We start from the raw sequence: 12,269 nt of genomic DNA, 5'->3' as shown, positions 1-12,269 counted from the left end.
GTTCTCGTGTTCCATCTCCTTGTTCCCGAGTTCCATGTTCTGTGTTCCTGTGTTCCAGGAGAAGCAGGAGGAGAACGATCTGCGAGCTCTTCCTCCTCCTCCTCCGGGTCAGGTCCAGGCTTTGGATCGAGCCGTGACTAAAACGTCTCAGAGGTTTGGCCTGTCGGAGCAGGACTTCAGAACGAGGCAGAACGTTGTGGAGAAGATGGAGAAGATCATCCAGACGCGGCTCCCAGGTTCAGCATGAAACTGTTTTAACTTGATTTATTTGACTTTAAAAATGTTTTAAACATTTGTTGACGTTCTTCAGTTTGTGTCCTTCGGATGTACGGCTCGTGTCTGTCGCGTTTCGCTTTTAAAACCTCCGATCTGAACATCGATGTGTCCGTTCCTCCAAACGTGAGGCTTTTCATTTGTTTCCCTTTGAAATGTGGAGTGTTTGTTTAGATGAGGCTGAAGATGTGTCTGAACATGTCTGTTTCAGATGACTCAGCCTGAAGTTCTAATCCAGGTCCTGGAGATCCTCAAGTCCAGCCGTGAGTCTTTAGCAGCACAGACCTTTCAGGGGGTACGGCTCCACTAACGGTTTATTTGTATTTTACAGCTGATTTCTCAGAAGTGGAGTCTGATTTCCATGCCAAGGTTCCCACTGTGTTCTGCCGAGACATTGACAGGTACGACTCTGCCATTGTGTCCTTGTGCAAAGCAGATCTGAAGGCACAAACTTCTCACATAGATGTAAATGTTTGGCATTTGTCCACAGCGGCCTCGTGTGCAAAGTGAGCGGAGGAAACGACGTGGCCTGCCTCACCAACAATCACTTTGCAGCATTGTCCAAACTCGAGCCGCGATTGGTTCCTCTGGTCCTGGCCTTCAGACACTGGGCTCGAGTAAGAACTCCGAAATGTCCTTGTTCCTTAGTCAAAAGTAGAGATCTGGAGTCTCCTGCGCTGTATCCAAGGCTCAAATCCCCTTACGTGTGTTTACACGAGCTGTACACGTGGTGTTCTCATGCTCGTGTGTTTCAGCTCTTTCACATGGATCTTTATATATTATTATTGGCCCGAGTCATTAAAATGGCAAGAACCAATATTCTTCATTGGTTTCTTCTTCTTCTTCTTATTATTTTTTTGTCGTTTTGTTATCGCATTTTTTTGAAACCCTGAACGTCGACGGAAAGTCTCACATGGGGTGTAGATGCTCTCAGCTCTCGAGATCGTCCGACCCGACTCGACAGCGCCTCCTTCAGCAAAAAAGGATAGGAAATGAGACTCTGCAGATTTGGCCTAGGCACATGGAATTTGGAACGATGACAGAGCAAATCACAAACGGCATCGCAAGTGTGACGCTCAGGAAGTCGGCCATATTTGATTGAACTTTTTCTCTTCGTCCGATTGAGCTAAAAAAAAAACCTTTCCACCTCTAGAAACACTGACATATGTATTAAACATGTAATAATATCCCTTCAGTCTGGGCGTGGCACGCCATCGAAAACATTTCCTCTTTTTTTCAATAACGCATCACGTCACTGATGTGTTTTCATGGCCCTTCTCACCTCGACCAGAGGTGCGTCTGATCAGGTCCACAGCTCCTTCTCACCTCGACCAGAGGAGCTTCTGATCAGGTCCACAGCTCCTTCTCACCTCCAGAGGTGCGTCTGATCAGGTCCACAGCTCCTTCTCACCTCGACCAGAGGAGCTTCTGATCAGGTCCACAGCTCCTTCTCACCTCCAGAGGTGCTTCTGATCAGGTCCACAGCTCCTTCTCACCTCGACCAGAGGAGCTTCTGATCAGGTCCACAGCTCCTTCTCACCTCGACCAGAGGAGCTTCTGATCAGGTCCACAGCTCCTTCTCACCTCGGCCAGAGGAGCACAGCACAAACAGCAGACCATAAGTACTATTCCACCTCGTTTAAAGCCTACGGGCCACAAAAATCTTTAAAAAAAAAAATAAAAATCGATACTGTGACTGTGATCGATACGTGATGTGATCGATACGGAGTCCATGACGATACAGCGGTAGTGTCGGGTGGGCGGGGTTTGGTTGGTGGACGCGTGGGCGGGGCAAGAGCCATCATCGCCGCTAGTGGCTGTAATTCTTATTACTGAATGTGATGTTTCTCGTTGTTCCAGTTGTGTCACATGGATCATCAGGCTGAAGGTGGGATTCCCTCTTACTCTTTGGCTCTGATGGTCATCTTCTTCCTGCAACAGCGAGCTCGTCCTGTGCTGCCCGTCTACATCGGGCCCTGGGTGAGTCCTCTTTTCCTCTCATGCAGAAGCTCAGAAGTTCATGGGCCGGTGCAGGATGTCAATCAAAGTGTCTGATTGTTTTGTCGTTTCTCCAGTGCTTATTGTTCTTGGTGTTTCTCCGTTTTTGTTAATTGTTTTAAAACGTTTATTTAATCAGAAGCATCTCCTTGAGATCCAAAACCTCTTTGTTTGTGTTTCAGATCTCTGGCTTTGAGGTGAAGCGTGTCGACGAGTTTCACCTCACAGGGATTTATCAGGAGGCTTTTGTGCGCTGGGAACACCAAGCAAACAACGACAAGCGCGCCGAGGCCAGGGCCCATGGGGCCGCCGAGGCCAGGACTAAAGCAGAACCTGAGTCGCGCTCTTCTGAAGGACTGGTGAGAGAGACTGGACAGTTGAAGGGACAGACTGGACAGTTGAAGGGACAGACTGGACAGGTGAAGGGACAGACTGGACAGGTGAAGGGACAGACTGGACAGTTGAAGGGACAGACTGGACAGGTGAAGGGACAGACTGGACAGGTGAAGGGACAGACTGGACAGGTGAAGGGACAGACTGGACAGGTGAAGGGACAGACTGGACAGTTGAAGGGACAGACTGGACAGGTGAAGGGACAGACTGGACAGGTGAAGGGACAGACTGGACAGGTGAAGGGACAGACTGGACAGGTGCCTCAAGGGGTGACAGTGAAAAACGGATTAATCGATGTTCATAGGAAATTAGCAAAGAGGAGAGAGAAAGTAGAAGACTCTGGGAGAAGCTGCCATACTCCCCCAGAGTTTCTCCTCGGGCAGCGGAGCTGAAACTGTAGCTTTATATTTCTGTTATTACTGGCCTGACCATAAGTCTTACCATAAGCCATTTAAAGAGGAACGTTTTAACCTGTTTAGCTTTGAATTGAACCCAGCTGTACTCCTCCCCTCCTGGCTCCTCCTCCCCTCCTAGCTCCTCCTCCCCTTGCTCCTCCCCTCCTCGCTCCTCCTTCCCCTCGCTCCTATCCCTGGTCTTTCTCTGGGCTAACCCTGGTCTTTCTCTGGTCTATCCATGGTCTTTCTCTGGTCTATCCCTGGTCTTTCTCTGGTCTAACCCTGGTCTTTCTCTGGTCTAACCCTGGTCTGGGTTTCTCTCCTCAGAGCTCTCTGACCATGTCGTGCCCGGATTCGGCCTGTGTGGGGCAGTTGTGGCTGGACTTGTTCAGGTTTTACACTCTGGAGTTTGCTCTGGAGGATTTCATCATCAGCATCAGAGTCCAAGAACTGCTGAGCCGTGAGGCCAAAGGCTGGCCGCGACGCAGACTCGCCATCGAAGGTACGAAATCTAATAGACGCACAAACACGACGTAGACTCCATCGAAAGTAAATGGTAAATGGCCACATTTATATAGCGCTTTTCTACCGTCAAAGCCCTTTGCATCAAGTCACCCATTCACACACACATTCACACCCCAGATATACGCCCACAACGTCAGTATTCGGCAGCTGCGATCGCACCGCCAACCTGCGGGCCAGTGGATCTGACCGCTCTGACCGAGCGGGGAGTCGAACCGCCGACCTTTGGATCAGAAGACGAGCACTCTACCACTGAGCTACTGCCGCCCCCAAGTACATAATCTAACAGACGCACAAACACAACTCAGACTCTCCATCGAAGGTACGAAATCTAACAGACGCACAAACACAGACTCGCCATCGAGGTATTATAAAATCTCAGAAAATGCACAAGGTCTAGGACACAAGTTGAGGTTTTAGAGGACATAATGGCTGAAATGATCTCTGCTAGTGTCATCCAGGATTTTATCTCTTTCACACAAGCACTAAGTGTGACGGTGCGCCCTAACCGCCCGTCATCTCTTCTCCCCGGCGTGCGTCCCCGGCTCTCTCACGGTCCCAGAGTGCCGCGCACAGAGTGCGCGAGGAGTGCGCGCGGTGCGCTCTTATTTTTGAACCGCCCATTAGTTGAATCATGAACCTTCACTTCCCTGAACTGTTTCCCCACTGCCCAGACACTTTTCCCCGCTGTAAAGCGTTCGCACACACTCAGTGCCTACGCACCGCACTCACCTGCTGCTGCTGCTGCCGCTGCCGCTGCCGCTGCTGCCTCATCTCCGGTGGGCCAACCAGACACAATGCCGAGGCGCAGTTCTATTTCATCAGTACTGACCGCCAGAGGGCGGTGCTGAAGCTCTGAATGTTCCCTTCGCACATGCGCAGTTCGAGTGATTATACCAAATGAGTCACACCTGTAACCCTGGATGGCACCCAGAGGTAATATATTCCCCCGCCGTCCATCACTCCGTCCTCTTTATCTTCTCGCGTGCGGTTCGTATTACTAAGAACTTGACTTTTCAGTCGCTTGAAGTCCTACTACCTTGTGGTTGGAGCTGCGGATTTCGCCCTCCGAGGACTGCGACAATTTATTTTTCGCTGAGATTTACAGGTATTTCTTAAACTGCTATTTGTGTTACGTTGCTGTGGGTTGTTGGCGAAGGCAGGTGTACGCGCACCCTCTCCCACGCCACATAACGTTGTCTGATCGCATCCGTGCTATCGCTAACGGTGTTAGTAGTTTTGTTTTCGCGTTGTTTCTGGTGAAGGCGGCGTTCGCGCACCCTCTCCTGTCATTTCAGGTACGTTTTGCCGTCTTAGACAGGCTGTACTATTGCTAACGGTGTTAGTGGTTGTGTAAGTTTAAGCCGCTTTGAGCGTTAGCTGTACACAACGTTTAGTTTTGTTTTCTCTCTGGGGTTTAGGGCCGCTGGTTGCGCCCCTACCTCAGTTTATTTGCCCTAAATTGGTGAAGGCAGCGTTCACGCCCCCGCTCCCAGTGTTGGCTCTTGTACAGGCTTGATACTGCCTGTTATTTACCGGTGTTTTTTATTAACGTGTGACCCTAATCGGTGACGGCAGCGTTCACGCCCCCGCTCCCGGTTTTTTGGCTTTGGTACACGCTGAATTTGGGGCCAGACCATGGATGGCTCCCATTCTTGCGTGAACTGTGGGTCGGCGCTTCATGTTGATGATGGTCATGACCTTTGTCCGACCTGCCTTGGCCCTGACCACCTGAGGGAGGCGCTTTCGGATGACCCATGCATGAACTGCAGTTATATGCCACAGGCGGTTAGAGTGTTGAGGTTGGCAGAGCTGACCTTGACTGGTGACAATGACCTCCCGCCCTCTGGCCGAGCTCCCCCTACCAGACGCACAAGACGCCTCTCTGAGCCCGCAGGCACTGATGGCCCTGCAAAAAAGAAGGCCAAGTCAGATCGAGGCCTGACATCCAGGGTGGAGCAGCTATCGGCTGAATTAGAAGCGATGAAGTCCATGTTGCAGGCTCATCGCGTGGATTCCCATGCTGCTGAGGCTGGATTTTCTTACCAATCCATGCCCACTCTTGCTTCGGAGGACGATGTTCTCTCCGTGGCAGCATCTGCCTCTCATTTTAGAGATGAGGAGGGGGCACCATCCTTCCATGGTTCTGGGGATGGCTCTTATGACTCTGCTCGAAGTTTTAGTGGCTCAGGCGATAGCCCCATGCAGGATGTCCTGCGTAAAGCCCTGGGGCTTCTCCAGGTGGAGATTCCGCAGCCTGAGCAGCCCGGCTCTGCCAGTGCTTTTTTCAGGCGGGGGCGTGCTCCTACGCCTTTTGTAGTGCCACCGTCTACGGAGTATCTTAAAGAAATGCATGCCTGCTGGAGAGATCCGAGCGCCTTTTCGAGGCTCTCATCAGACGGACGGGTTCTGGCCGCTATGCATAATCCATCGGCAGCCGGTCTGGATCGCATGCCTGCTGTTGAACCCGCCATTGCGTCTCTCATTGTTTCCCCTGAGGAGGCATTACGAATAGGACGTTAGATGTCCTCGGTCCCAATGTCGGGTAGCTGACAACTTGGTGACTAAGGCGTATAATACCGGTGCGCGGGCTGGTCGCTTAGGCAATTCACTGGCTCATATGATGCTGGCGCTCTCTTCCTCCCTTCAAGGAAGTGATGCCGCTGATACTTCTGCAAATATGTTTTGTGACACAGCGCTACCGGCTTTTGCGCTTATGACGAGGGAACTAGGCAGAGTTATGTCTTACCTTGTTCAAGCCTGTCGACAGATCTGGCTTGCTCAGTCTCCCCTCACTGAGGCGTGCCGTAGGACCCTCCGCAGTGTGCCCGTGCAGCCCGGAGAGTTGTTTGGCTCCGCTGCCGTGGAAGCGTTGGAACGGACTGCTCTCGCCCGACAGACCAGGCAGCAACTTTCTGGCCTCAACAGAGCGGGGCCCACCCCTCGGTCTGTGAGACGCCAGACGGCTGGCCCTAGTTTTCAGCCACCTTCACGGAGTTGGTCTGGTGGGGTACGCTACCCACAGAGGGTCCTGACAGGGGATTTCGCGGCACCCCACGCCAACCGGGACACCAGCCAAGACCTTCGGGTACTGGCCGCCGCCCCCCCAGGGCCCCTAGGGGCCGAGGGGCACGAAACTGAAACATTCAGGCTGGCCATCGGATATTTTTCCAATCAGCAGCTCAGCTACTGGGCTGCTCAGGCGTCGGCCCCATGGGTGGTTTCCACCTTGACTCATGGGTATCGACTGCAATTCCGACGCCGGCCACACATGTCAGGCCGGGTCAAGATGACTATGATCAGCGACCCGGCAAAAGCTCAAGTTTTGACCCAGGAGCTATCCGTCCTCCTGGCCAAGGGTGCGGCCTCTGCTGCAACCCGGAGGTTACTACTCGTCGTATTTTCTCGTGCCCCAAAAGACAGGCGGATTTCGTCCCGTTTTGGATCTCAGGGGACTCAACCATTTCCTGAAGGTGTTGCCATTCCACATGCTCACCACAGGAGAGGTTCTTCAGTCACTCACAGACGGGGAATGGTTCACGTCTGTAGATCTCGAAGATGCCTACTTCCACGTGCCCATTGCACCTCAACATTGGCAGTTTCTCAGGTTTGCCAATCTAGGCAGCCATTGGCAATTCCGGGTGCTCCCATTCGGACTCTCCCTTTGTGTTCACACAATGTGTGAAAGCAGCCCTTGCGCCTTTGCAGGCCAACGGACTGAAAGTCCTACCATATCTGGACGACTGGTTAATCTGCGCCCCATCCCGAGCGCAAGTCATCCGGGATACAGCTCGCCTGCTGACTCATGTGACCCAACTGGGCTTCAGAGTCAATATGGGGAAGAGCAACCTGGTCCCATCCCAGAAGGCCACATTTCTGGGAATAGAGTGAAATAAGGCTCGTCCATCACTTCGTCGGCTGGACGACATTCAAAATATGGTCTCTCGTTTCAGGCCTGGCAGTCGGCACCCTTTCATCGAGTTTCTTCAACTTGTGGGGAAGCTGACCTCCGTTACACGCATCGTGCCCCTCGGCCTTCTGTCATTGCGTCCTCTGCAGCGGTGGCTGAACAGCTTCCACCTGGACGCTACACGGCACTGAAGGCGAACGCTTCGGGTGACGTGGCAGTGCTTGCATGCACTGGCCCCATGGAGGGACAGGCAGTACTTGGCGAGAGGGGTCCCCATGGGATTGGTGGTGTGTCGCAGGGAGGTGGTTACCACCGACTCCTTCACCACAGGATTGCGGTATGGCAGCACAGGATGGTCCAAGGGATGTGGTCTCAGAGGGATCGCTTGGATCACATCAATGTTTTAGAACTGCGTGCTGTTCATCTGGCTCTCAGGCATGTCCTGCCACACCTGAGAGGGAAACATATTCTGGTTCGGTCGGACAACACCTCCACGGTTTATCACATCAACCATCCTCCTCGAGGTGTCTCGCAATCTGTTGAGATGGGCTGCGCCTCGTCTGTCCACACTGAGAGCTGTGTATCTGCCGGGAGAAAGCAATTCCGTGGCAGACTTTCTTTCACAGCAGCGACCCCTTCCGGGAGAGTGGTCCCTCCACCCCGAGGTGGTTCACACGATTTGGGGCCGTTTTGGTCAGGCGCAAGTAGATTTGTTTACCTCAGAAGAGTCGACCCACTGCCCGCTATGGTTCTCCCTCGCAAGGGCACCGGGCTCTTTAGGCCAGGATGCGCTGGCACACGCATGGCCTCAGGGCCTTCTGTACGCATTTCCTCCTCTTCCACTGATTTGGCCCACCCTACAGAGGGTCCTCCAAGAGGGTCACAGGCTATTGCTGATAGTCCCGTGCTGGCCGGCACAGCAGTGGTTTCCGTTACTGTCCAGCCTGTGCCGCAGCCCTCCTTGGTCCCTTCCGGTCAGGAGAGATCTACTGTCTCAGTTGAGGGGTCAGATTTGGCATCCGAACCCTCAACGCCTCCGGCTGTGGGTTTGGCCGTTGGCGGCTAACTGGCCTCGCCGATGCTGTTAAACAAACGCTTCGGAATGCCAGGGCTGCCTCTACTCGTCAGCAGTATGAGAACAGGTGGAAACTGTTTTCCCAGTGTTCTGCCCATGGTGAGGACCGGGTGTCCTGTTCGGTGCCTCTTATCTTGGAGTTTCTCCAATCTCTCCTTGATGATCCTGAAAGTATATGTTGCTGCCATATCTTGTAATCATGGTTTGGTCAACAATCATACTGTGGGGAGTCATAACTTGGTTTAACTTTTTTTGCGGGGAGCTCGTAGGTTGCGGCCCTCCGTCGCTCCACGTGCTCCAATATGGGACTTGTCAGTGGTGTTAGATTCCCTCTGCCAACCTCCATTTGAACCCTTGGCACAGGTGGACATTAAATGGCTGTCTGGGAAGACTGCATGGCCATGGTTTCCGCCAAAAGAGTCAGTGAGTTACATGCCCTTTCGGTCAGTCCCACATGTCTCAGATGGCGCTCGGATGACTCCGGTGTCACCTTATGGCAGAATCCGACGTTTCTGCCCAAGTTGTTGTCCCGCGCTCATTGCAACCGGCCTTTGAGTTTGGCTCGGTATGAGCCTCCAGCTGGAGAAGGCAGGGACTGGCTCCGGTCATTGTGCCCAGTGAGGGCATTGCAGGCCTATATTGCGGCAACTGCAGACATAAGGCGCTCAGACCTGCTGTTCGAATGCTACGGTGGTGCTAAGAAGGGCTGTCCACTGTCCAGACAGCGTCTTTCGCATTGGGTTGACGATGTGATTCGCCGTGCTTACGGTGTGGCAGGACTCCGCCCGGCGTGAGGGCTCATTCCACCAGAAGCGTCTCCACTTCCTGGGCCGCCATGAAGGGCGTTCCATTGGGAACTATATGCGAGGCTGCATCTTGGACGGGGCCGGGCACTTTCGCCAGATTCTACAGCGTCAATGTGGCCGCTCCACATCCTCTTGGTGTGGTTCTCCAGGAATCCCCGGGTCCTTCTCAGTGAGGTATGTGCTTGGGATTCTTCGTGACATTGCTGGTATTATGTCATTCAGTGCTTCAGCACCGCCCTCTGGCGGTCAGTAGGGATGAAATAGAACGAAAGTTACATATGTAACTACGGTTCTATGAATCCCGGATGACCGCCAGAGGCGCTCTGTCACTCCAAATCCTTGCGGTTTTGCAAGAAGATTCTGAGAACGGAGTGATTGACGGCGGGGGAATATATTACCTCTGGGGCGCCATCCAGGGTCACAGGTGTGACTCATTTGGTATAATTACTCGAACTGCGCATGTGCCAAGGGAACGTTCAGTGCTTCAGCACCGCCCTCTGGCGGTCATCCGGGATTCATAGTACCGTAGTTACATATGTAACTTTCGTTTTAAAGCGCTAGTTGCCGCGCTTGGTCTGGTCACATGACTAGAGGACTCGGCCATTTAGTTTGCAATGTGTGTTTTGTTATTTATGACTGTTTCTTGTGTTGTTATTGTCTGAGCCATATGGAGGGCCATGTAGACTGCAGTGCAAGTTAAAGGGACAGTATGATTTTTAGGGGTTCATGTTGATTTTACAATGTTTGTGTTTAACCCCTCTCATTGGTTCATTGGTTTGCCCAAGGGAGGGGCTAAGGGTTTAAAAGGAGCTCTGCTCATTGTTGAGGCCGAGAGCTGAGGAGAGCATGTTGGGAATGAGACCTGGTTATTGTCGCTGCTGTAAATTTGTTTTTGGATCCTGTAAATACCTTGTTTTTACCACTGTTTTTGGGACTGAGTGTGAATAAAAATCACCACTCGAATTTTTCGACTGTGCCATCATTTTTTTTTCACGGAAGCTAAACACGAACCCGTGACATCTGTCTACTTGATCGCTCTGATCAGGTTTCATTGATAAAAACAGACAAAGTTAATGCCATGTGACCTGATCATGTGACCTAACGGCAGCATATAAAGAGTAAACATGAACATGAAAAAAAAGGCGCTTAAAAAAATGGGTGAATCGAAATGCACCGACAATAAAGGATTGGACAAACATAATGGACATTCATAAAATTGAAAAGATTACATTTGGACTTAATTTGAAAATGGACATATTTGACGGACTGGACTCAATTGTTTACTTTTTGATTACTTTTTTGTTTTTCCATTTATGGCTGTTATTGGATGCCTGCTTGATTTGGGTTGTCTCCTCTCTCTGGTCATAAGTAAGATGACCTGTTCAGATATTTGGATTAAAATAACTTGACCTGCTAATGCTTCTAATTTAACAAATCCCAATTTTAAGATAAGATAAGCCTTTATTTCACCCTGGAGAGACTCAGACATAAAAGCAGAAAAGATGTTTTAGCGAACTTTATTGCAAAGTTTATTTGGCGCTCAGACCCCGGTGGAAGGCGTAGTGATCATGGGCCCTCCATGATCTGATTGAATTAGATACCTTTCCCCCCGGAGCCTGGAGACTGGTGGTGGTAGATGTGGAGAGAATAATAGATGAGGAGGAGCAGGGGAGGTGGTGGGTCGCAGATACGGTTTGAAGCGACTGAGCCATCAGCCTGAGCGCTTAAATGCTGCCGCCTGTGCGTTGATTGGAGCAGGGAGGAGTGACTGAGAGCGTCGATTGGGGATGAGGAGCAGGTGTAGGGGCCATGACGCGGACGTCCCCCATCCTTTCACCCTCCTTCTTGGCCGGGAAAAACTGCATAACCTCTTTGGGATAAGCGCAGAAACCTGGAAGAGTCCATGGTGAAGTGAGGGATCTGACTCTCACAGACGGACAGGCCACGCCCGCTTGAGTGCGATGATGGCGCTGGGGAGAGGGGTCCTTCCATGGAGGCCGACGCAGATTTAGGTTAGGTCTTCCAGGTGAACTTACGCAGGCTTCATTTGTCCACACAACGGGTTCTTTTCAGTTCTTTACAACAATAACATGGTTTGAAACTCTGTTGTGCATAATCATTTGGAACGGTGCAACTGTTCTCATTGGGAGGTTTGTTCTATAACATTTAAATTGTACTTTAAAGGTTGATGACTTGAAAATTATGATAATTTTTATTGACTATTTGGAAGTTTTTGGAGAAAATGTCATTTGCATAATCATTTGGAATGGAGTGTAATTCTCAGGCCTTGTGGTTTATCAGCTTCTTGTCTTTGTTGGTCAAGGCAATGTCCTCTCTATGTAGTAATAGGTGGGACTGCAACTCCACTCCCAGATACAAAATCCAGGATTGTCCTCTCGAGAAAACCTTCAGCGTTGTCCCCCTCTTCACCCTCTGGGACTCCCACGAGTCCAAATCCAAATCCAGGATCTTGCTTTTCATAGTCTTGTTCTCCATCCCCAGTTTCACTACCTCGCCTTTCAGCTTCTGAAACTCATCCATAATGTCTGAGATATGCTGCTCCGCCTCAGTGGATACCTGCTCCCGCCCTCACCTCCACTATATCAGCTTCCATTCTGTCGAGCCGGGCCCAGCTATTCCCTGCTCTCATCTCAGCTCTCAATGACACAATGTCGCACTGCATTTCACGCAAGGGCCACCTGTAAAGTCATGTCCTCTTCTCCTTCCGATAGGGACAGGCTAGGGGAGTCCTCACTGGGGAATCCCTAGCTTTTAGTGTCAGGCCTTGAATAAATAAAGCCACCAATCCTATCGAATCAAAAATTGGAATCAGGAATTGTTTTTGATATGTAAATATATTGGAATCACCAGGCACTTTACACCTGCAGTAAATGCAC

At 51.3% G+C, this 12,269-nt stretch overlaps 1 protein-coding gene across 1 annotated transcript in view; it reads left to right on the top strand.

Annotated features, from left to right (window-relative positions):
• Positions 1-12,269, top strand: part of tut4 (terminal uridylyl transferase 4) — a 112,175-nt gene that overhangs the window by 33,303 nt on the left and 66,603 nt on the right. Inside the window, exons 6-13 of the mRNA XM_072438270.1 lie at positions 59-236; positions 311-399; positions 485-536; positions 605-674; positions 764-890; positions 2,134-2,253; positions 2,454-2,630; positions 3,387-3,561. Coding sequence (XP_072294371.1) covers positions 59-236; positions 311-399; positions 485-536; positions 605-674; positions 764-890; positions 2,134-2,253; positions 2,454-2,630; positions 3,387-3,561 — 988 coding nt within the window. The remainder of the gene's footprint in view (positions 1-58; positions 237-310; positions 400-484; positions 537-604; positions 675-763; positions 891-2,133; positions 2,254-2,453; positions 2,631-3,386; positions 3,562-12,269) is intronic.

Source organism: Eucyclogobius newberryi, unplaced genomic scaffold (assembly GCF_026437365.1).
Source record: "Eucyclogobius newberryi isolate DKJ021-1_F unplaced genomic scaffold, fEucNew1.0.hap1 SCAF_9, whole genome shotgun sequence".
Taxonomy (NCBI): domain Eukaryota; kingdom Metazoa; phylum Chordata; class Actinopteri; order Gobiiformes; family Gobiidae; genus Eucyclogobius; species Eucyclogobius newberryi.
Note: the sequence above shows the minus strand (reverse complement) of the source record. Positions and strands in the feature narration are given on the sequence as shown.